We start from the raw sequence: 25,787 nt of genomic DNA, 5'->3' as shown, positions 1-25,787 counted from the left end.
CAGGTATCCAAGATTTAAATGAGTTTGAACGTGGTGTTATAGTCGGCACACGAGCGATGTTACACAGCATCTCCGATGTAGCGATTAAGTGGGGATTTTCTCTTACGACCATTTCACAGTGTACCGTGAATATCAATAATTCGGTAAAAAATCAAATCTCCGACATCGCTGCGGCCAGAAAAAGATCCTGCAAGACCGGGACCAACGACGACTGAAGAGAATCGTTCATCGTGACAGAAGTGCAATCTTTCCAAAAATTACGCAGATGTCAATTCTGTACTATCAACAAGTGTCAGCGTGCGAATCGTCCAACGAAACATCATCGATGTGGGCTTTCGGAGCCGAAGGCCCACTCGTGTACCCTTCATGACTGCACGACACAAACTTTACGCCTCGCCTGGGCCTGTCAATACCGACATTGGTCTGTTGATGACTGGAAACATGTTGTCTGGTCGGACGAATCTCGTTTCAAATTCTATCGAGCGGATGGACGTGCACGGGTATGGAGCCAACCTCATGAATTCATGGATCCTGCGTCTCAGCACAGGACTGTTCAAGCTGGTGCAGGCTGTGTAATGGAGTGGGCCGTGTGCAGTTGGAGTGGTATGGGACCCTGATAGGTCTAGATATGAGTCTGACAGGTTACACATACGTAAGCATCCTGTCTGACACCCTGCATCCAATCATGTCCATTGTGCATTCCGACGGACTTGGGCAATTCCAGCAGTACAGTGTGATACCCCAAACGCCCATAATTGCAACAGAGTGGCTCGTGGAACACTTTTCTGAGTTTAAACACTTTCTCTGGTCACGGAACTCCCAAGACATGAGCATTATTGAGCATTTCTGTGATGCCTTGCAACGTGCTGTTCAGAAGAGATCTCCATTCCCTCGTACTCTTATGGATTTATGGACAGCCCTGCAGGATTCATGGTGTCAGTTCCCTTAAGACATTAGTCGAGTCAATGCCATGTCGTGTTGCGACACTTCTTCATGCTCGCGGGGGCCCTACACGATATTAGGCACGTGTACCAGTTTCTTTGGCTCTTCAGTGTAGTTAACCTATATCCCTATCGAATTTCGCCCTGCGGATTCGTTTTCAGGCAGCTCAATGTTTATTACGTCATATCTCCTGAACTATGTGTCGTACAGTATATTCTTAAAAATCTCCACAGAGGTGTCACTGGAATTGCTAATTCACGACTAACCTTTCCGAATTGATCTCGTGTGCTACGTGTGGAAGACTGTCACTCGTTCAACACGTATGGCTCGCTTATTGACTCCATGTGTGCTGCTTGACGAACGGTGATCACATTGAACACTTGTAAGAAAGACTGTCTGAGTACTTCTTTCTTCTAATGTATTATTTATAACTGTAAGTTGAATCTAATAAATGCTACAAAGTCTTAAAATCCCGATATTCATTTTAAGAAACATGCGGTATATTTGCAGATACATTCAATGATCTACGTGCATAATGTCTACAAAATGTGTTGCGAAGTAAAGAAGTAATAAACTAAAAGGTCATGCCTTAATGCGGCGGTTTTACTGTACGAACACCAAAAATTTGGCAAGCGATAACCTTTTTTTCCTTTCATCATTTCATGAGGCAATGTGAGCTACAAAAAGTCTCGTAAAGGTTTGAAGTTATGTGTAGAGTTTGTTGCAAGTCACTAAGTGCTCTCATTGTCAAATATTGCATGAACATAGTCTGGATAGCTATTTTCGCGTCATACACTACGCTTCTTTCTCAGTCCCGTCTCCAGCCCTTTGAGAGGTAGATGGTTCTCATCCCGACACTGATTCCTTTCAGGCAGTAAGTGATATATGTAACAAGTTTAGCTGAAACTGATGCAGTGGTTTAGGAGTAAATGTGGGACATAAATTCATACGCTTTTACGAGGGCAGTTCAATAAGTAATGCAACACATTTTTTTTCTCGGCCAATTTTGGTTGAAAAAACCGGAAATTCCTTGTGGAATATTTTCAAACATTCCCGCTTCGTCTCGTATAGTTTCATTGACTTCCGACAGGTGACAGCGCTGTACGGAGCTGTTAAAATGGCGTCTGTAACGGATGTGCGTTGCAAACAATGGGCAGTGATCGAGTTTCTTTTGGCGGAAAACCAGAGCATCTCAGATATTCATAGGCGCTTGCAGAATGTCTACGGTGATCTGGCAGTGGACAAAAGCACGGTGAGTCGTTGGGCAAAGCGTGTGTCATCATTGCCGCAAGGCCAAGCAAGACTGATCTCCCGCGTGCGGGCCGGCCGTGCACAGCTGTGACTCCTGCAATAGCGGAGCGTGCGAACACACTCGTTCGAGATGATCGACGGATCACCATCAAACAACTCAGTGCTCAACTTGACATCTCTGTTGGTAGTGCTGTCACAATTGTTCACCAGTTGGGATATTCAAAGGTTTGTTCCCGCTGGATCCCTCGTTGTCTAACCGAACACCATAAAGAGCAAAGGAGAACCATCTGTGCGGAATTGCTTGCTCGTCATGTGGCTGAGGGTGACAATTTCTTGTCAAAGATTGTTACAGGCGATGAAACATGGGTTCATCACTTCGAACTTGAAACAAAACGGCAATCAATGGAGTGGCGCCACACCCACTCCCCTACCAAGAAAAAGTTTAAAGCCATACCCTCAGCTGGTAAAGTCATGGTTACAGTCTTCTGGGACGCTGAAGGGGTTATTCTGTTCGATGTCCTTCCCCATGGTCAAACGATGAACTCTGAAGTGTATTGTGCTACTCTTCAGAAATTGAAGAAACGACTTCAGCGTGTTCGTAGGCACAAAAAACTGAACGAACTTCTCCTTCTTCATGACAACGCAAGACCTCACACAAGTTTTCGCACCCGAGAGGAGCTCACAAAACTTCAGTGGACTGTTCTTCCTCATGCACCCTACAGCCCCGATCTCGCACCGTCGGATTTCCATATGTTTGGCCCAATGAAGGACGCAATCCGTGGGAGACACTACGCGGATGATGAAGAAGTTATTGATGCAGTACGACGTTGGCTCCGACATCGACCAGTGGAATGGTACCGTGCAGGCATACAGGCCCTCATTTCAAGGTGGCGTAAGGCCGTAGCATTGAATGGAGATTACATTGAAAACTTGTGTTGTGTAGCTAAAAGATTGGGGAATAACCTGGTGTATTTCAATGCTGAATAAAACAACCCCTGTTTCAGAAAAAAAAATGTGTTGCATTACTTATTGAACTGCCCTCGTATAATATGTATGGATTCAACTTCTTATTTTGTTATAGACTCTGGCACTTTCTTACGTTGATGGAATAGGATAGAAACTTGCCAGTCGAAGTAAAATATTCCTTCTGCCCTGTACTCTACAGAGACTTGCACAGTGTACGGGTAGCTGCAGAATTTTCGTTCAACTCAGTCTGAAAATTTTCATCGCAACGAAAAGTAAGAAGCGTTCTCCCGAAAAGAGAGCAAAGGTAAGCCAGGGAACCGCTAGCGGTTGGAGCTCTCAAAGTTTCTGGTGCACGAAGAGCAAACAGAGTGAGACGTGCTGTTATGCGTTCGTCTCAAATGTCGAGTCTGTAGTGCTCGCCCACAAAGGCCGTTGCCTTTCCGCGTGACATTCGGAGTCCCGCAACGGTCGCCGGTTAGCTGCGTGCCATCCGCAGAAAATGCCATAACAGCGAAAGCAAGACAAGATGAAAGACAAACGCCCCCACTGCGTTTCCTGCAGTTTGTATTCGTATGCTGTAGTCACACGCATTACACAAAGTCAACCGGCATAGCGGCCATATCCGCTTGTCGTTCGGAAACGTCGCTGAGAGGTAGAGAGCGTAGCTTCCCAGCGCCTTTATGTCGCTAAATAAAATGCCGGCCAACAAAATTACTGAACATTCTGCAATGATTCCGTTTCACACATAAAGTTTACATGATCAGTTATTCTATGAGTATCTTATCGTTGACAGAATTATGAAATACCTCGAAGAATTTCCATCTACTCATACATAACTAGCATGGATTCAGAAACTATCGTTCTTGTAAAGCAATGAGTGGTATCGGCTGAGATATCTTTTCACTCTGGATCTTAAGCACACTTTTCTACATTTCTTTTATTTTCTTCATTACTTCAAATGGCTCTGAGCACTATGCGACTTAACTTCTGAGGTCATCAGTCGCCTAGAACTTAGAACTAATTAAACCTAACTAACCTAAGGACATCACACACATCCATGCCCGAGGCAGGATTCGAACCTGCGACCGTAGCGGTCACGCGGTTCCAGCCTGAAGCGCCTTTAACCGCACGGCCACACCGGCCGGCTTCATTACTTCTTGATGTGCAGGTTGATCAGTGTAGGAGAAAGGCTGTACCCCGCTTTATGCTCTTTTTAATTCGAACACTTACTTTTTATATGCCATTCTTATTGTACTTACTTGGACATGCGCATAACGAACACTATTCGTCCATCCCTACAATATACACTCCTGGAAATTGAAATAAGAACACCGTGAATTCATTGTCCCAGGAAGGGGAAACTTTATTGACACATTCCTGGGGTCAGATACATCACATGATCACACTGACAGAACCACAGGCACATAGACACAGGCAACAGAGCATGCACAATGTCGGCACTAGTACAGTGTATATCCACCTTTCGCAGCAATGCAGGCTGCTATTCTCCCATGGAGACGATCGTAGAGATGCTGGATGTAGTCCTGTGGAACGGCTTGCCATGCCATTTCCACCTGGCGCCTCAGTTGGACCAGCGTTCGTGCTGGACGTGCAGACCGCGTGAGACGACGCTTCGTCCAGTCCCAAACATGCTCAATGGGGGACAGATCCGGAGATCTTGCTGGCCAGGGTAGTTGACTTACACCTTCTAGAGCACGTTGGGTGGCACGGGATACATGCGGACGTGCATTGTCCTGTTGGAACAGCAAGTTCCCTTGCCGGTCTAGGAATGGTAGAACGATGGGTTCGATGACGGTTTGGATGTACCGTGCACTATTCAGTGTCCCCTCGACGATCACCAGTGGTGTACGGCCAGTGTAGGAGATCGCTCCCCACACCATGATGCCGGGTGTTGGCCCTGTGTGCCTCGGTCGTATGCAGTCCTGATTGTGGCGCTCACTGCACGGCGCCAAACACGTATACGACCATCGTTGGCACCAAGGCAGAAGCGACTCTCATCGCTGAAGACGACACGTCTCCATTCGTCCCTCCATTCACGCCTGTCGCGACACCACTGGAGGCGGGCTCCATGATGTTGGGGCGTGAGCGGAAGACGGCCTAACGGTGTGCGGGACCGTAGCCCAGCTTCATGGGGACGGTTGCGAATGGTCCTCGCCGATACCCCAGGAGCAACAGTGTCCCTAATTTGCTGGGAAGTGGCGGTGCGGTCCCCTACGGCACTGCGTAGGATCCTACGGTCTTGGCGTGCATCCGTGCGTCGCTGCGGTCCGGTCCCAGGTCGACGGGCACGTGCACCTTCCGCCGACCACTGGCGACAACATCGATGTACTGTGGAGACCTCACGCCCCACGTGTTGAGCAATACGGCGGTACGTCCACCCGGCCTCCCGCATGCCCACTATACGCCCTCGCTCAAAGTCCGTCAACTGCACATACGGTTCACGTCCACGCTGTCGCGGCATGCTACCAGTGTTAAAGACTGCGATGGAGCTCCGTATGCCACGGCAAACTGGCTGACACTGACGGCGGCGGTGCACAAATGCTGCGCAGCTAGCGCCATTCGACGGCCAACACCGCGGTTCCTGGTGTGTCCGCTGTGCCGTGCGTGTGATCATTGCTTGTACAGCCCTCTCGCAGTGTCCGGAGCAAGTATGGTGGGTCTGACACACCGGTGTCAATGTGTTCTTTTTTCCATTTCCAGGAGTGTATATCAGTTTGGGGGGGGGGGGGGGTTTAAATACCATACACACATACATAGTCAGTAATACTGGGCATCTAATCTGCTCCTGTCAGTATTGATACATTATCTAGTTATGCGTGAAAATCAGCAACTTGAGAATACAATATGATCATCACTCTGGAAGGAGGGAAGGAAGGAAGGAGAGATAGACGGAACATTAGCGTCGTCGATGACACGGTCCTTGAAGACGCAGTATAAGCTCGCTCTGGGATGGAATGGGGAAAGGGAATCAGTTGCAGCATTAAGTAATCAACCTTGCATGTGCCTTAAGCTGTAATGTGGCACCAAGATCTGGGTCCATGCCAATTTCTCCTCGTTCCTCTCTGGCAATAATTATTGAATAACTAGTCTTTTCCCCAGGTGCTGACATGCATACACGTTGGACACACATGTTGCAACATCTCTTCCTTCTCGCTCGCTGTGTCTACCACTTCCTACCCCCATTTCTGTGTCCACCTCATCTACCTGTAAATCTCCTCGTCCCACCTTTACCTGTCCATCACATCATCCTCCCTCTCTCACAACCCATCTCCTCCATCTCTTGATCTCTTGTCCCCCCCCCCCCCCTCTGTGTTCGTTCATACCAATGTGCAAGTGCCCAATAAATATTACCTGCACAATACGCCTCTCTCTGTCCATTTCCTCCTCTCCACTCTCTGACCATTTCATCCTCCCCCTATCTCACTGTCCATCTCCTTTCCACCATCTTCCTAACAATCATCTCCTCACCCACTCTATCTTCCTGTCCACCCCCTTCTCCCCATTTCTCTGTCCACCTCTTTTTCCCTCCTCTCTCACTAACCGCCTCATCTCCCCTCTTTATGCTCTCCTGTGCCCATCCATATATGTAGCCCCTGTAGAGCATGCTGATACTACTCACATGATGTCCCTCTTGTGCAGAGCAACCTACTGTCAGAGATGAAAACCCATTTTTCCCCACATGTCTGCTCCTATGGCACCTAGGAGGTTCTAACACCCACAGTGCTGATTCACATACAGTAAGCAGTACGTGTACCAACATTTGCTGAAATCGATCCAGCACACACACAACCACACACACACACGCACACACACACACACATACATACATATGCATATTCGCATGCATCCCCTTTCATATACATACTAGCATTTCCCCATCATTTTGATTGCATATGTGTTTAACACACATATTGCACACACCACCTAAACCACTATACTCTATCATCTTCTCATCCCCCTCTCTCTGAGCATCTCCTCCTGCCCCCTCTCTACTCATCTCATCCTAGGCCCCTTTCTGCTCATCACCTCCTTCCCCCTCTCCACTCGTCTCGTCGTGCCACCATCTGTCCATGTCCTCTTCCTCCTCTGTGCTCGTCTACACCCCCACTCTCTGGTTTCTATATTCTCCCGCTCATCCATCTCCTCCTCATCCTCTCTCCCTCTCTCTCTCTCTCTCTCTCTCTCTCTCTCTCTCTCTCTCTCTCTCTCTACCCTCCTGTCTCTCATCCCTGTGTCCATCTTCTCCTGCCCTAACTCCCTATTCATCTCCTCCTGCCCCCTCTCCATCTCCTCCTTACCCCTTTACCTATTCATGTCCTCCTCCCCCTCTCTCTGTTCCTCCCTTCATTTCTCCATAGCTGTGTCCGTCCCCATTTGCACCCTCACACAGACTTTCCTGCCTGTCCCCTTTCTCTGTCCATCCCTGCTCAACCTACTTCAATCTTCCCTCAGTTATACCACCACCACGTGTAGCTCCTGCTAAACAGATCGATAAAGCAGGCAAATACTGCTCCCATAACAACTCTTTCATGCCAGGCAGTCTTCACATCTGGGGCTGGAAAACCGCTTTTTGCTGCTGATGTGTAGGAGCCCTGAAAAGCAGGTCAATAAAGATATACTCGTGAGGCCTGTGGTTTTTGAGACAAATCATAATAATGTAGACGGCTTAACTCCTACCTGCTGTGTGCGGTTGAACTGAAATTCTAATCATTTACCACATGGCGTTGCACATTTAAGGTCCAGCACACCATTTAAAGAACCTGCAGATAATGTCCGCAGCCCTATGAGGCTATTCACAGTTGACTCAGTTAACCCTTGTGCGTTTAAAATTTATTTTACACAGATTTGAAAAATAAAATGTCACAGGCTGCCTTCTGTTATGATCACTAATACGCTTTCACTACCAAAATCTATTTAAGTTGAGTAGTTTTGAAAATGGTGTCGTGGGATACGTTTTCATGTGAACCCAGAATTTTCAAATTTACATTTTTCTTTGTAGAACGAATTTACCAGGATTTCATTATGGAAAAGAAGTATAACAAACCAGTATCAAAACACATTTAGTCTAGTGACAGTTAAAAACATTGAATATGGTACAGAAACGTTCAACATAAAATTTCAAGATGGCTTCGACATAACATTTGCCATTGTTTTCTGCAATTTAAAAAAGTAACAGAATTCGTGAGAAATGGTTATGATAAATAAGTTAACACTATAAATTACTTCGTAAAACGGACGCCCTTTGCCAGCTATAAACGCGCGCCATCTTGTTTTATCGGTCACAATCTTCTGTATGTCTACCCTAGCCGGCCGCAGTGGCCGAGCGGTTCTAGGCGCTTCAGTCCGGAACCGCCGACTGCTACGGTCGCAAGTTCGAATCCTGCCTCGGGCATGGATGTGTGTGATGTCCTTAGGTTAGTTAGGTTTAAGTAGTTCTAAGTTCAAGGGGACTGATGACCTCAGATGTTAAGTTCCATAGTGCTCAGAGACATTTGAACCGTTTTTTATCTACCTTATGGTCCATAGCACTTTTCTCCAAGTTCCTAAATCTCCTCGCTGGATAGTAGCACTCCACTGATATGAGATATAAGCGTCCCAGCGCTCAAAACTGAGTATTATTTTATTGGGATATATGTGCCCAATCAGCCATGAAAGGTTTAAATACAGGAGATGACATCGTTATAAGCTTGTTACGAAATGCAGAGACAGACAAGATCTGCAGCTGAGTCTGATTATAAATGAGGTCCAGTATTGTTTGACTAGCCGATTGGCGATCAGTAACTAGAATCTGTTACAATTTTGCAGAATCTAAGTGTTTTTGTTTGGCGTGACTTATGGTGGAACGACTACATAAATACAACCATACGATTATTAGGGGTAATTGTAACTCACCCAGGAAAGAGCCTTTGTTCGGCAAGTTATTCAGTGGCTTTCGTAGGTCTGGAAATCCTAACCAATTGGATTAATGGAAGACGAAGAAAAGATCCAAAGAAGACGTGTATTATTCGTTCAAAAAACGGTTCAAATGGCTCTGAGCACTATGGGACTTAACATCTGTGGTCATCAGTCCCCTAGAACCTAACTAACCTAAGGACACCACACACATCCATGCCCGAGGCAGGATTCTAACCTGCGACCGTAGCGCCTAGAACCGCTCGGCCACTCCGGCCGGCTATTATTCGTCTTAGGTTTATTAATTTAATACGGAAGCGTCACATATACAGGGTGTTTCAAAAATACTTTTACAAAGTTTGGGGACAGATTCCTTACACCAAAACCAGAAAAACATATCTGGTAAACATAGGCTTTAAAATGCATACCTTAAGAGCAATGAACACTTGTTCATCTTCGACACTTGAAAACGTCTCTTCTATGGAAAAAGTGCTCATAGTTCCTAAAGTACGTGTTTTAGAGGCCATATTTATTGGATTCTTTTTTTTCTTCGCTGGGTTCGAATCCCGGTCCTTCACAGATTTTCAGCATTCCCCATAGGTTTAAACCAAAGATCACTCACAGCCAATATTTGTAATTCCTTTGTCTCTCAACGTAGTTTTTATCAGTGGAATGAAACTGCAGGGAACGATCCCTGAAAAGGTGAGGAGCAGAAAGGACAGATAGCCGCAAATTTGCAGTATCTGTGCTTCAGGGTATTTACTAATTCATCTTGTCTGTACAGTACAACGCTGTGACGAGTCCACAGACACAACGTAGCAGCGTTTAAGTGCACTATCCTTCAATCGAATGTCGTCAGATGCAGCATGAATGCGTTATTCCAGAGTCTGCACGTCCGAAATGGGCTCTTCGTACACGACTTCCCTCAGTTGCCAAGATCCGGCGACCAGGTGGGCCATGCGAATGGACCAACTCGTCTGATCCATCAGCTGGGGTAGATGCTGTCGAGATACCTCCGCACGGAAATGTGGAAGTGACCTGGGACACCATCATGTAGTAGCCTCATTACCCTACGTACCATTAAAGACACGCCTTCTGAAGGGAAGACTGGGTCACCCGCAGAAAGTGCAGATACACCTTGCCTGCGAGACAATGTGGAAGGATGACTGGTCCCTCGAGGCGGTCGCCATTAATCCCCGTCCACACATTGAGGCTGAACCGGTTGCTGAAGGGTAGCTGCTACCAACCACGGAGATTCTCCGTAGCCCACAGAGAGGTGTTGTAGAGTTTGACGATAACCACCCCTCGTAAAAGTAGGCCCATCTGTGAGTACAATGGATGACAGAAATCCCAGCACCGAGGTGGGCTGTGCGACGAACCAGCGACAGAACCATCGCCACGGTGGCAAGTCCGTGCGTAATACGGCCGGCAAGCGTTGGAGGTGATATGGATAGTGGCAGTTGTCATAGAGAATGTTCCCCACGGTCGTCTGGCTTACCCTATGCTGGCGGGTCACCTGCGTGCTGCTAATACCGGAGTCATACTCTACAGTGTTGAACCCCTGTTTTTCCAAAGCCTTTATATCTACCGAGTTATACATTCCTGTAAATGAGCCTGTCTCACACAAACGACAAAGCACTATTGCAAACAGTCTTTGGTGTGTATGCTGTTAGAATGGATACTCTTCCCTGTACAATCGTGCTATCGACCGTCCATTGCCTTTTGCATGTCCGTGTGTAAAGATCATTTCAGTGTATTCCTGGCTGGTATAGCGGCCATCGTCACTCGGCGCTGCACTACACGACATACGTCCACACCAAAGTGAGTCGACAATAGAAGTGAAGCAGATCCCAAAGTGAGTCGACAATAGAAGTGAAGCAGATTCCTGCTAGTACCGATGTGTGTGCGTGCCGCATTCTTGAGTGTGGAGTTAAAACGCTAGTACAGACAGGACATTCCCACTGAAGTCTGGTATGTTCTCACGTACGTTTTCAGTAATTGAAGCCTACACGGTCAAGATCAAACAACAAATACTGTCTATAACAAAGAAAATTGTCGAATTAAAAGATTAGTGATGAACACGTAGGACATGTTAGATCGTTTAAATGCTTAAAGGTTAGTATTAATTCTGGACTTATTACAGATTAAATGCAAAGAGCGGAAGGCTATCTACAACTTTTACAGAAACCAGACTACAGTTATGAGTCAAAGGAAATGAAAGAGAGGCTATAGTAGAAAATAGTGAAAGATAGGGTTGTAGCCTACATCGGATGTTGTGCAATCTTTGAGCAACTAGTAAATGAAACCAAGGAGAAATTAAGAAACAGAATTAAAGTTCATGGAAGCTCGCCCGGCTACCCGTGTGGTCTAACGCAGTGCTTCCCGAGCGGAAATGCGTGCCGGTCACCGGCACGAATCCGCCCGGCGGATTAGTGTCGAGGTCCGGTGTTCCGGTCAGCCTGTGGATGGTTTTTAAGGCGGTTTTCCATCTGCCCCGGCGAATGCGGGCTGCTTCCTCGTATTCCACTTCAGTTACACTATTTAGGCGATTGCTGCGCAAACACTGTCTCCACGTAAGCATACACCATAATTACTCTACCATGCAAACATTGGGGTACACTCGTCTGCAATGAGATGTTCCCGTGGCGAGGGAGGGGTGGGGGGGGTCCACTTGGGGGCTGAACCGCACAATAACCCTGGGTTCGGTGTGGGGCGGCGGTGAGGTGGACTGTTGTGGCCTGTTGTGGGGTTGTGAACCACTGAGGGCTACGGCGGGACGAAGCCTCTCCGTCGTTTCTAGGTCCCCAGTTCAATAAATACATACATACAAAGTTCACGGAGAAGAAATAAAAACTTTTTGCCAAGCACTGTAATCCTATTTAAGGCAGCAAACGTCTTGGAAGATCAGTTGGAGGGAATCGACAGTGCCCTGAAAATAGATTACAAAAGTAACAAAAGCAAAATTCTGGTAATGGAGTATAGTCGAAGTTAAGCAGGTTATCCTTAGGGGAAACGGATGGAAATGAGTTTATGGCATCGTTGGTCGGGAGGCTCCATTCTGGGGAGTTCGGCCGCCAAGCGCAAGTCTTATTTCATTCGACGCCACACTGGGCGACTTGTGCGCCGGTAATGAGGTTGAAATGATAATGAGGACAACACAACACCCAGCTACGGGAGAAAAAAAAATCCACAATCTGGCCGGGAATCGAACCCGGGCCCACTTACATGGGAGGCAAACACGTTACCACCGAGCTTTTTTTATTATTCCACAAAAACGGTAATAAAAATGTCTACAATGAAATGACATAAATAAGGTGACAGATAATTGCAGTCATAAATTACAGCATTCAAAGAATGAGGAATCATATTCCGTCTTTAGCAGTAGCACACATTTAGCACCTTCACTGTCACCTTCAACTGGTGGCAGTTCAGCATGCACATTTTCTTCTTCTGCAGCCTGAGGTTCCTCATCATCATTTCCCAGACCCAAATTAAACATTCAGTAAATCCTTGATGTGTGTTCCTTCCAGGGTAAATTACGTGGACAGAACAGCGTCCTTCGGGAATTAGATTAGATTAGATGAGTTTTGCTATTTTGGCAGAAAAATAATTGACAAGGGCAGAAATAGAGAAGATATAAAAGTCAGAGTGACAATAGCAAGAAAAGAATTCCTGGAAAAGACAAATTTCGTAACATTGAACATAAATTTAAGTATTAGAGGTCATTTCGGAAGTCTTTCTGGAGTGTAGTTTTGTACGGAAGTGGAACGTGACCGATAAAGATTTCAAACAAGAAGAGAACACATGCTTTTTAAATTGACTGCTGTACTACAATGTTGAAGATTAGGTGGATAGATCGGAAGGAAGAAAGATTATGGTTCACCGTCCCGTCGACAGCGCAGTCATTAGAGGTGGAGCACGAGCTCAGATACGGAACGATGGGGAAGGACATCGGCCCTGTCCTTTTCAAAGGAACCGTCCCAGTATTTGCCTGGAACTGTTTAGGAAAACCACGAAAAACCTAAATTTGAATAACCAGACTCGGATTTGAACGGTCGTCCTCCCGAATGCGTGTCCACTGTGCTAACCAGTGATAGATGGATAATCAATGAAGAGGTTCTGAACCGAATTGGTGAGATTCAGAATAGGGAGAAAAGAAATTCGTGGCTCAACGTAACTAAAAGAAGGAATAGGTTCTTAGGACATACCCATGGGCATTGAGGAATAATAAATTTGGTAATGGAGTGAAAAGTTGAGTGAAGTGCGAAGAAGGGGATGAAAAATGTAGAGGAAACCAAAATTTGACTACAGTAAACAGGTTCTATCGAATGTAGGCTGAAGTAGTTATACAGCTATACAGTTATACAGAGATGAATTGAATAATACCAGTTTTCGGACTGACAATCTCAGCCGCACTTCAGCACTAAGAAGCAGTATGAAGTGGGACACCACAGTGGTGTCGTGTGCATACTATCACTCAGTGGATGGCAACACCACAGTGATGTCGTGAGCAGAGTATCACGCAGTGGCTGGCGACAGCACTTTAGTATCTTCTGCATTCTGTTGGTGTTTTGTTTAGGTAACAATAAGTTATACACGTCAACAAGTTTTTTTGTTTTTATAAGTACTTGTGCCCTTTCATCAAGGCGGACGAAAGAGACAATAGGATTACTTCCGATGAATGCGCGGACGTCTTGTCTGACGTTCCGGATGACTTGGCCAATTGCGAAGAAGACATTGGATATCACAAAAATGAAAGTGAAGCACAATCGTAGGAAGATAGTGAAATACGTTCAAGAAGAATTCGGTAAACGATACGGCTTCCAACTGATTCGGCTGAATCAGACGAAGAAGACAGTGCACAGTGACCAGACTTTGATTTACCGAGGACCAATAATAAATCCGAAGGATCCCCGGCTCCAGAAGTATTTCCCAAAGATACACAGAACGTCGAGGATATCATAGAATTATATATGGGGAACAATCTATTTGAATATATTAGCAACGAAACCAAGTACTACAGTCAAAATTGCAAGAGACGGAAACTGGATTTAAAAAATGCCAAATTTGTCGACGTTACGGGACCCGAACTTAGAAAATGGTTTGGGCTTGCTAACCTTATGGGAATTTTAAAGAAAGCAAGGATCGTTGATTATTGGTCAACTAATCCGTTGATAGACACACCGATATTTCGCAAAACGATATCCCGCAACCGATTCAGACAAACATTATAATTTTTACATTTTTCCGACGGCAACAATAAACCAGATAATGCCGACCGGCTCGTCAAAGTGCAATTCGTAATTGATTATTTTTCCAAAAAGTTTAAAGAAACGTTTAATCTAAGTCAAAACATCTCAATTGATGAAGGAATGATACCGTGGCGTGGACGGTTGAATTTTAAAATTTGCAATCCGTCGAAAATTACGAAATACGGCATACTCAAGCGGATGCTGTGTGATTCGAGTACGGGATACATTTCCTCATTCAAGATATATTCCAGCGCTGGACAGCCTTTAGTAAAAACAGTGCTGGAACTATTGACACCTTCTTATGGAAAGTGGCATTACCTCTGCATGGATAATTATTAGAAGAGTGTAGAACTTGCAGAGAAGTTACCTGAAAAGAAAATTCGAGTCTGTGGAAAGATACGGCAAAATAGAGGATTTCCGGAAAATTAAAGCGAGCAAAAGTCAATGTGTTCGAAGCTTGTCATCAACGGAAAGGTGACAAGTGGCCGGCGACAAGCCAAGTAATCCGAATTAGCGCTCCCGACGACAAGCGAATAAATTTGCACGAGACGTGCGGACGGCAAAGTGTTAAGATAGTACAACGTCAGTATAGCTCATATGGAAGTGTGAACATACGAGGTGAGACAATAAAGTAATGATGCTGTAGTATACAGTATACAGTATATTAAAATTCATGGAGAAGAAATAAAAACTTTGAGGTTCGCCGATGACATTGTAATTCTGTCAGAGACAGCAAAGGACTTGGAAGAGCAGTTGAATGGAATGGACAGTGTCTTGAAAGGAGGATATAAGATGAACATCGACAAAAGCAAAACAAGGATAATGGAATGTAGTCTAATTAAGTCGGGTGATGCTGAGGGAATTAGATTAGGAAATGAGGCACTTAAAGTAGTAAAGGAGTTTTGCTATTTGGGGAGCAAAATAACTGATGATGGTCGAAGTAGAGAGGATATAAAATGTAGGCTGGCAATGGCAAGGAAAGCGTTTCTGAAGAAGAGAAATTTGTTAAGTGTCAGGAAGTCATTTCTGAAAGTATTCGTATGGAGTGTAGCCGTGTATGGAAGTGAAACATGGACGATAAATAGTTTGGACAAGAAGAGAATAGAAGCTTTCGAAATGTGGTGCTACAGAAGAATGCTGAAGATTAGATGGGTAGATCACATAACTAATGCGGAAGTATTGAAAAGGATTGGGGAGAAGAGAAGTTTGTGGCACAACTTGACCAGAAGAAGGGATCGGTTGGTAGGACATCTTCTGAGGCATCAAGGGATCACCAATTTAGTATTGAAGGGCAGCGTGGAGGGTAAAAATCGTAGAGGGAGACGAAGAGATGAATACACTAAGCAGATTCAGAAAGATGTAGGTTGCAGTAGGTACTGGGAGATGAAAAAGCTTGCACAGGATAGAGTAGCATGGAGAGCTGCATCAAACCAGTCTCAGGACTGAAGACCACAACAACAACAACAGTATACAGAGAAGTTGCAGCATTAGAAAATTGTAGCGAAATGCAGGAAGATCTGCAGCGGATAGGCACTTGGTGCAGGGAGTGGCAACTGACCCTTAACATAGACAAATGTAATATATTGCGAATACATAGAAAGAAGGATCCTTTATTGTATGATTATATGATAGCGGAACAAACACTGGTAGCAGTTACTTCTGTAAAATATCTGGGAGTATGCGTGCGGAACGATGAAGTGGAATGATCATATAAAATTAATTGTTGGTAAGGCGGGTACTAGGTTGAGATTCATTGGGAGAGTCCTTAGAAAATGTAGTCCATCAACAAAGGAGGTGGCTTACAAAACACTCGTTCGACCTATACTTGAGTATTGCTCATCAGTGTGGGATCCGTACCAGATCAGGTTGACGGAGGAGGTAGAGAAGATCCAAAGAAGAGCGGCGCGTTTCGTCACAGGGTTATTTGGTAACCGTGATAGCATTACGGAGATGTTTAACAAACTCAAGTGACAGACTCTGCAAGAGAGGCGCTCTGCATCGCGCTGTAGCTTGCTCGCCAGGTTTCGAGAGGGTGCGTTTCTGGATGAGGTATCGAATATATTGCTTCCCCCTACTTATACCTCCCGAGTAGATCACGAATGTAAAATTAGAGAGATTAGAGCGCGCACGGAGGCTTTCAGACAGTCGTTCTTCCCGCGAACAATACGCGACTGGAACAGGAAAGGGAGGTAATGACAGTGGCACGTAAAGTGCCCTCCGCCACACACCGTTGGGTGGCTTGCGGAGTATAAATGTAGATGTAGATGTAGATGTAGACTGAAGTGAAAAAAATGTTGCTTACCGTTTTAGTCAAGTTTAGTGTTGTCTCCTTCAAAGTACACTCCTGGAAATTGAAATAAGAACACCGTAAATTCATTGTCCCAGGAAGGGGAAACTTTATTGACACATTCCTGGGGTCAGATACATCACATGATCACACTGACAGAACCACAGGCACATAGACACAGGCAACAGAGCATGCACAATGTCGGCACTAGTACAGTGTATATCCACCTTTCGCAGCAATGCAGGCTGCTATTCTCCCATGGAGACGATCGTAGAGATGCTGGATGTAGTCCTGTGGAACGGCTAGCCATGCCATTTCCACCTGGCGCCTCAGTTGGACCAGCGTTCGTGCTGGACGTGCAGACCGCGTGAGACGACGCTTCATCCAGTCCCAAACATGCTCAATGGGGGACAGATCCGGAGATCTTGCTGGCCAGGGTAGTTGACTTACACCTTCTAGAGCACGTTGGGTGGCACGGGATACATGCGGACGTGCATTGTCCTGTTGGAACAGCAAGTTCCCTTGCCGGTCTAGGAATGGTAGAACGATGGGTTCGATGACGGTTTGGATGTACCGTGCACTATTCAGTGTCCCCTCGACGATCACCAGTGGTGTACGGCCAGTGTAGGAGATCGCTCCCCACACCGTGATGCCGAGTGTTGGCCCTGTGTGCCTCGGTCGTATCCAGTCCTGATTGTGGCGCTCACCTGCACGGCGCCAAACACGCATACGACCATCATTGGCACCAAGGCAGAAGCGACTCTCATCGCTGAAGACGACACGTCTCCATTCGTCCCTCCATTCACGCCTGTCGCGACACCACTGGAGGCGGGCTGCACGATGTTGGGGCGTGAGCAGAAGACGGCCTAACGGTGTGCGGGACCGTAGCCCAGCTTCATGGAGACGGTTGCGAATGGTCCTCGCCGATACCCCAGGAGCAACAGTGTCCCTAATTTGCTGGGAAGTGGCGGTGCGGTCCCCTACGGCACTGCGTAGGATCCTACGGTCTTGGCGTGCATCCGTGCGTCGCTGCGGTCCGGTCCCAGGTCGACGGGCACGTGCACCTTCCGCCGACCACTGGCGACAACATCGATGTACTGTGGAGACCTCACGCCCCATGTGTTGAGCAATTCGGCGGTACGTCCACCCGGCCTCCCGCATGCCCACTATACGCCCTCGCTCAAAGTCCGTCAACTGCACATACGGTTCACGTCCACGCTGTCGCGGCATGCTACCAGTGTTAAAGACTGCGATGGAGCTCCGTATGCCACAGAAAACTGGCTGACACTGACGACGGCGGTGCACAAATGCCATTCGACGGCCAACACCGCGGTTCCTGGTGTGTCCGCTGTGCCGTGCGTGTGATCATTGCTTGTACAGCCCTCTCGCAGTGTCCGGAGCAAGTATGGTGGGTCTGACACACCGGTGTCAATGTGTTCTTTTTTCCATTTCCAGGAGTGTAGTTTCCTTCTGATCGCACACACTTTTTCCAGCACTTCTGCCATTGATGGTAACATTTCTGGAACTCATCTTCTGTAATATCCTCCAGGATCGTCGTCATAGCTTTTTGGACATCTTGTGTTGTTTGAAAATGGTGTCCCTTGACCGCCGTTTTGACTCTTGGAAATAGAAAAAAGACGCACAGAGCGATATCTGGTGAACAAGGTGGCTGTTGTAGTACTGAAATTTGTTTTGAGGTTAAAAATTGCTGTACTGACAGAGCAGTATGGGATGGTGCATTATCTTGATGCAGAATCCAATTATCAGCAATGTTGGCACGGACACGAAGAACTCTTTTACGAAGTCTTTCAAAAATTTCTTTGTAGTAATATTGGTTAACTGTTTGTCTAGGAGGTACCCACTCTTTATGAACAATTCCCTTAGAATCAAAGAAGCACACAAGCATGCATTTCACTTTTGACTTTGACATCTTCAACATTCGTTCTGCCTTCACTAAACATTTTATGCCAACGAAAAACTTAAGCTCTTGACATAACCTCCTCTCCAAAAGCCTTCTGAAGCTTGCCGCAAGTTGTCGTCGCGTTTTCACCCAATTTAAGGCAAAAAGAAATGGCATACCGTTGCGCAATATTATGCGGTTCCATTTCAGTGACGAGAGACACAAACACATGTTAACTCATTACAGCACAACTCACGATTGAGCAGTTGCATCGATGTGCTGCATGGACTAGAAGCAGCTTACAGACCAAACTCAAAGATATTGTGCCTAGGCAAGCCTGCAGGGTTGCCACATCTTGCAAAGAAAATCAGTCTCATTACTTTATTGTCGCACCTCGTAGATGCTCGGGGAACGTAACTGAAATATTTAGAAAACAGTTGACGTTGTTGTCGTGATTGCTCAACAATTCAGTTGCCTCCATCGCCCACCTTGGCTAGAGATTATAACGTTAAGGTACGACAGTCAGGGAGAAATAAGGAGTGAAACCGAAATCCAGCGACAAAATTTGGACATATTTGAGAGATTTTTTCTGAGTATTTTGGTATAAGAGATCAGTGGCTCGTTGCAACGTAATTGTATTTACTATCATTTGTTATCCACATTTAGCTTTCTATCTGTATTGATCAACAAACGTGTTCCATACATTCACGGTACTCGCGGCTGACATCAGTAATGCCCTCTTTACTCTCAGAACCTCAAATTTACATTCAGTAGAGGTCGGCTGCGTATCATGTTTTGTTTTTCAGGCACTGTTAGTGGTACGAAACGAAGATATACTGCTATAGGTTTACTGATGGGTTGGCCGACATGCACGTCTTGTGTCGATTCTCTGAATGCAATGGGAGAGCGGTACAACGGCGCTATGCTGACAAGCGGATCGTACCAACTTCTCACCAATTCGATTCATGTTGACAGGATGTGTGGGGCACGACTACGACTTCAAGATATGTAAACAGGAAGACACAACTCTCAATCGTTTTAGAGAAAACTGAGTTTGCGAATTTTACGCGTATTTATATATTTTATAACGGTCGCTAGTACAGAAGGGAAGAAAAGCATGTTATGTGGTTAGTTTCAGGCGCGCGAGATCCATGGATGGAATATCGCTGCTTCTATTTCTTTTCTTTTCCTTCCCACGTAATTACTATGACTCAGCAGAATGTCATTTTGGATGGTTCATTTATTATTTTCATGTAATCTCTATCATGATAAAAGGAGGAAAAATGTCGTAATGACATTGGAAAAATAGATACACAACAACATTCAAACAAATCAGTGTAGTCATTTTATTTGTATTAATATTAAAAGAAAAAACTGCCTAATGTTCCGCAAAATTATATTTATTTGGTCATGAACCCGCTTTCGGCTTCTTAGACCATCTCCAGGTGACAACGGAATGTCACAAGCACAGAGAAACGTGTCTAAAATGGTTCAAATGGCTCTGAGCACTATGGGGCTTAACAGCTGAGGTCATCAGTCCCCTAGAACTTAGAACTACTTAAACCTAACTAACCTAAGGACATCACACACATCCATGCCCGAGGCAGGATTCGAACCTGCGACCGTAGCGGTCGCGCAGTTCCAGCCTGAAGCGCCTAGAACCGCTCGGCCACACCAGCCGGCGAAACGTGTGTATGTTGCCCTTCATGTTTATCTGTATTTGCCACATTCAGTTGTCACTTGACGATGGCCGGAGAAGCAGAAAGACGGTTCGTGACCAAATAAATATAGTTTTGCTGATCATTAGAAAGTGTTTTCCATTTTGACACTACTAGTATTTTCTGCCAAGTACCGATGCAAAATTCAGTTAATGTCATTTATACTATTGCATCTGCACGTATGGCAAGCATAATGTGTGACCTGTGGAGCACTGTACGAATGAGGAAGATAATGATCGTAGAAACATGAGAAACAATAATTATTGAGATACACAGCACTTGTAATGAACGCCGAATCTTTCCACGTGCATGATTTTTTCAATATGTGTATTAGAAACAAACTTGGGCTACATTCATTCGTAAGCGATTCTCGCTCATCACACGATTCTGCAGCGTACAACTCATATCTGTTACTGGAATTATGTGGGAGAGAAATAAAAAAAAGAGTATAGGAAGCGAGATTCGATCCACAGGTCTCGCGCTTTTGAAACTAAGCGCTTACTCGCTTGGATGCGGAATCCTTGGTTACTAGCGACATACGAATTACACTGAAGCGCCAAAGAAACTGGTATAGGCACGCTTATTCAAATACAGAGGTATGTAAACAGGCACAATAGGACGCTGCGGTCGGCAACGCCTATATAAGACAAGTGTCTGGTGCAGTTGGTAGATCCGTTACTGCTGCTACAATGGCAGGTTATCAAGTGAGTTTGAACGTGGTGTTACAGTCGGCGCACGTGCGATGTGACACAGCATATCCGAGGTAGCGATGAATTGAGGATTTTCCGTACGACCGTTTCACGAGTGTACCGTGAATATCAGGAATCCGGTAAAACATCAAATCTCCTACATCGCTGCGGCCGAAACAAGATCCTGCAAGAAAGGGACCAACGAGGACAGAAGAAAGTCTTTCAACGTGACAGAATTGTTGCAGATTTCAATGCTGGGCCGTCAACAAGTGTCAGCGCGAGAACTATTCAACGAAACGTCATCGATATGGGCTTTTGGAGCCTTGGGCCCAGTTGTGTACCCTTGATGGCTGCACGAGACCAAGCTTTACGCCTCGCCTGGGCCCATCAACACCGACATAGGACAACAGTCCTATGTCGGTGTTGATGGCTGGAAACATGTTGCCTAGTCGGGCGAGTCTCGTTTCAAATTGTATTCAATGGATGGACGTGTACTGGTATGGAGACAACCTCACGAATCCATGTACCCGGTCTGTCAGCAGGGGACTGTTGAAGCTGGTGGCTCTGTAATGGTGTGCAGTTGGAGCGATATGTGACCCCTGATACTTCTAGTTACGACTCTGACAGGCGGGACGTACGTAAGCATCCTGTCTGATGACCTGCATCAATTCATGTCCTTTGTGCATTCCGACTGACTTGGGAAATTCCAGCAGCACAATGCGACACTCCACACGTCCAGAATTGCTACAGAGTGGCTCCAGGAGTTTAAACACTTCCGCTGGTCACCGAGCTCCCCAGACATGAACATTGTCGAGCATATCTGGGATGCCTTGCACCGTTCTGTTCAGAAGATATCTCCACCCCCCTCCCTCTACTCTTACGGATTTATGGACAGCCCTGCAGGATTCATGTTGTCAACTCCCTCCAGCACAACCTCAGAAATTAGTCGAGTCCATGCCACGTCGTGTTGCGGCCCTTTTGCGCGCTCGCGGAGGCCCTGAACGATAGGAGGCAGGTGTATCAGCTTCTTTGGCTCTTCAGAGCGTGTAAGCACACGTAAAATGTTCAAACTCGATTTATGTCGAAAATGATTGAGAGGTGCACCTTGCTGTTGACGTATGTTGAAGTCCTAGTCGTGCCCTACACAGCGTGTCAATATGAATTAAGTCGGTGAGGGATGTTCGTACGGTCCCCTTTTTAGCTGTTCCCACAGCGACGGCAACCACATCACAGTACTTTTACATCTGTACACGGCTTTTGTATTTTGAAGTATCTGTTTCAGTGATTGCATAATGACGGGTTTTCCACAGAAACAAATGTAATTGGGGTAGCAAACCGAAGAAACCAAAATTGCTCTGCAACGAGAAACCACAGGTCCCTTATATCAAAGAACCCAGAACGAGATACAGATTTTCCAGTTCACCCTAGAGATAGACAATTTTCCTCTCTCTTTGTGTGAGTGGAATAGAACAAACAATCACTAATACTGCTACAAAGTATCCTGCGCCACTTACCGTAAAATGTTTTGCGGAGTATAAATGTGGATTTAGATGGGGAAAAAAATAATCGTTGCACAATATTTTCACTCCTCCAAACTTCTTCCGACGGGTCATAGCAGATAAATGTAAATGTAGCATATTCCCATGCCCCAACAGTGTGTAGTACGAGGAGAAGCCTCGATATACGCCGCTATTAAATGTACCCTTTCTGCACATTGCAGTGAAGCTGTAGCAAAGATAGTAGAGAGGTAACTGTCTACTGGTGCGAATATGGTAGGTCAGTGAAGGCCAACAGACAACAGCGACTGGATTCGACCGAACGTTGGTCGTCAATACACTGGCGTTCGACTTCTCATCTACACCAGCCGAAGAACTTGGAGCCAAGGATCTCAGCAGTGGGATTTCTGGTAATTTGCCGATGTTGCTCCATTATGTGGTTGTTATAAAGTAGCGTTTTAATCACAATTTCACTGCCCGAAATTACGAGGGAAGGAGAATATTTAGCAGTCGTCGCATGTGCAGAAGCTGATCATCAGAAAAAGAAGAAGAAGATACGACGCTGGTGGACGACCTCCCTTTTAAAAAGTAGGGAGCAGTATGATGGGACAAAATTAATCTGATTTTAAAGCTGAATTGTAATGGACTATGACATACCGTCTTTTAGCGGTGTTCTGTTTTGACGAACAATGAATTTGGGTAAAAAGATTCCGAGCTTTTCCGCGCTAATGTTTTAATCATATGTTCACCTGAAGATGTGGATTTTACTGTCACGAAACCGGTAGTGATCCAGTAATAAAGGACTAAATACAGCTGAAGCGGTTATTAATATCCAAGATGAATACTCATAGCTGTGGTTACTCCACCTACAAGGTTGTCTGAAAATTTCGAGTTGTTATTGAATTGAGCAGGCCCTAAAACGTCCAAAGATGATATCTCTTTCAGAAGTGCTGTACCTGCAGCAGAAAGTTAATAGTCACTCGAAGTTTTGTTTGTTTCTCATTATCGTTCACTGCGAAAATATGTCAATAAAGTAACCATTTTGTTTTTCACGCCGTACATTTCAGTTTTTAGTAACTGAGTTATTTCCCTCAAGCGTCTAGCCCTTTCAGTTTGTTTTCATAATCGCAGTTCGTAAGGGCCCACAAACAGTAGCACTCACGATAAAACTCTATAAGCTTTGGTACTCTCCTCACATTCCACTCTATACTCTAATATCATACTCAGTAAGAGCAGGCATCGCCCGTAGGGAAAACGACGACTGTTGAAATTAAGTTCTTCAGTATAAATTTCCTTTACTTCTCGTCTATGGTCACATTTTTTTTGTCGTCAGACTACCGGTTTAGGTCTATGATGCCCATCATCAGAACTGTTTTGTAGGACATTTTTTTACAAAACAGATCTGAAGATGGTCATTATAGACCGAAACCAATAGTCTGATGACAAAAAAATTGTGACCATAGACGTGAAGTAAAGGAAATTTATTCTACTGGGTGATCAAAAAGTCAGTATAAATTTGAAAACTGAATAAATCACGGAATAATGTAGATAGAGAGGTAAAAATTGACACACATGCTTGGAATGACATGGGGTTTTATTAGAACCAAAAAAATACAGAAGTTCAAAAAATGTCCGACAGATCAGAATAGCAATAATTAGCATAACAAAGTAAGACAAAGCAAAGATGATGTTCTTTACAGGAAATGCTCAATATGTCCACCATCATTCCTCAACAATATCTGTAGTCGAGGAATAATATTGTGAACAGCACTGTAAAGCATGTCCGGAGTTATGGTGAGGCATTGGCGTCGGATGTTGTCTTTCAGCATCCCTAGAGATGTCGGTCAATCACGATACACTTGCGGCTTCAGGTAACCCCAAAGCCAATAATCGCTCGGTCTGAGGTCTGGGGACCTAGAAGGCCAAGGATGACGAAAGTGGCGGCTGAGCACACGATCATCACCAAACGACGCGCGCAAGAGATCTTTCACGCGTCTAGCAATATGGGGTGGTTCTAATAACACCCCATGTCATTCCAAGCATGTGTGTCAATTTTTATCTCTCTATCTACATTTTTCCGTGGTTTATTAAGTTTTCAAATTTATACTGACTTTTTGATCACCCGGTATATTCGCGTCACTGTTCCATTCGCGACCAAGTTCTTCAGGACAACCACAAGTAGCACTCAGTATGTTTTATTGACTGGTTTCGCTCTTTAATTTAACAGCCAACTACTGTACTTTAAATTGTAAATTCCAGAGTTTCTGATGAAGTTCTTGCTGCATAAAACGGGGAACTCGGTCAATAAAACATACTAAGTGCGACTTGTGGCTGTCCTGAAAAAATTAAATACACAACCTTTCTAGAGACACAACAGATGGCTACTGAACCAACGAACATTCCACCCGAGGTCGAGCCTGGCAGATGGGTCGCAACGCCAACCAACCGCCAACGGTTTGATATTACCACCAGCAGACCGAACCACAACGGAGGCTGACCGCTTCGTCGGCTCCGATTTGCCAACGGTACACCCTAAGCAAAAATCGGCCAACGAAGCGGTTGGCTGTCGTCAGTTGGCGTAGTGTGTCCGCGCCAGAGCAGGTGTGCGTCTAGTGACGCAGGTGGGCGCCTGCAGCAGCTGGCGCAGCAGACAAAGAGCGCAGAGCAGAGCCCCCTACCTGTGGGAGCGGGACGGCGGTCGGCGGCGGCGGTGTCTGCGGCGGCGCGCGTCGCCAGCAACTGGTGCCGCTCCAGCAGTCCAGCCGCCCGGCCGCCCCAGCCTCCCTGGACCCGCGTCGATGCTACGCCTGCGCAGTCCGCAACCACCGACGCTCTCGTCCACGACGAAGCCCACGCGCCTGTTTGCTTCCCATCAGCGGCACACCGGTCACAATATCGCCGTTGTTGCGGTCTCATCCTCCAGACTAAGGGCGGTATTACACTATCAAATTTCTTTGTCAAAGATTTGATCAAAGACGTGATCAAATATTCCGTCAAATATATTTGACAAAGATCTTTGACGTAGCGCTAGAAGGGGTATTACACTGTCATCAAATTTTTCGTCAAAGTTCAAGATGGCTGACAAGAACTTGTTATTAACTGCAGCAGTTGCACGTACCGCAATTGCATTGTGTGCACATGCGGAAAAGAAGTGAGGGGAAAAAAGGAACCATACATACGAGGTTGACAGTCTTAAATTCCTGGGATTACAACTTCATAGTAAATTCAGTTGGGAGGAGCACACCACAGAACTGCAGAAACGCCTTAACAAATCTGTATTTGCAATTCGAGTGTTAGCAGACATAGGCAACATAAAAATGAAAAAGCTTGCATACTTTGCCTAGTTTCATTCCATAATGTCATATGGGATAAT

General features: G+C 45.6%; 1 protein-coding gene across 1 annotated transcript in view; it reads right to left on the bottom strand.

Annotated features, from left to right (window-relative positions):
* The window catches only part of LOC124798942 (proteoglycan 4-like), a 67,838-nt gene extending 42,508 nt beyond the window's left edge, over positions 1 to 25,330 (bottom strand). The window contains exon 1 of the mRNA XM_047262476.1: positions 25,093 to 25,330. Within this exon, the coding sequence (XP_047118432.1) occupies positions 25,093 to 25,330 (238 nt within the window). The remainder of the gene's footprint in view (positions 1 to 25,092) is intronic.
* Between the last annotated feature and the right edge of the window lie 457 nt (positions 25,331 to 25,787).

The sequence above is a fragment of the Schistocerca piceifrons genome, chromosome 5, assembly GCF_021461385.2.
Source record: "Schistocerca piceifrons isolate TAMUIC-IGC-003096 chromosome 5, iqSchPice1.1, whole genome shotgun sequence".
Lineage (NCBI taxonomy): Eukaryota > Metazoa > Arthropoda > Insecta > Orthoptera > Acrididae > Schistocerca > Schistocerca piceifrons.
The sequence above is the reverse complement of the archived record's forward strand: the minus strand, read 5'-3'. Positions and strand labels throughout refer to the sequence as shown.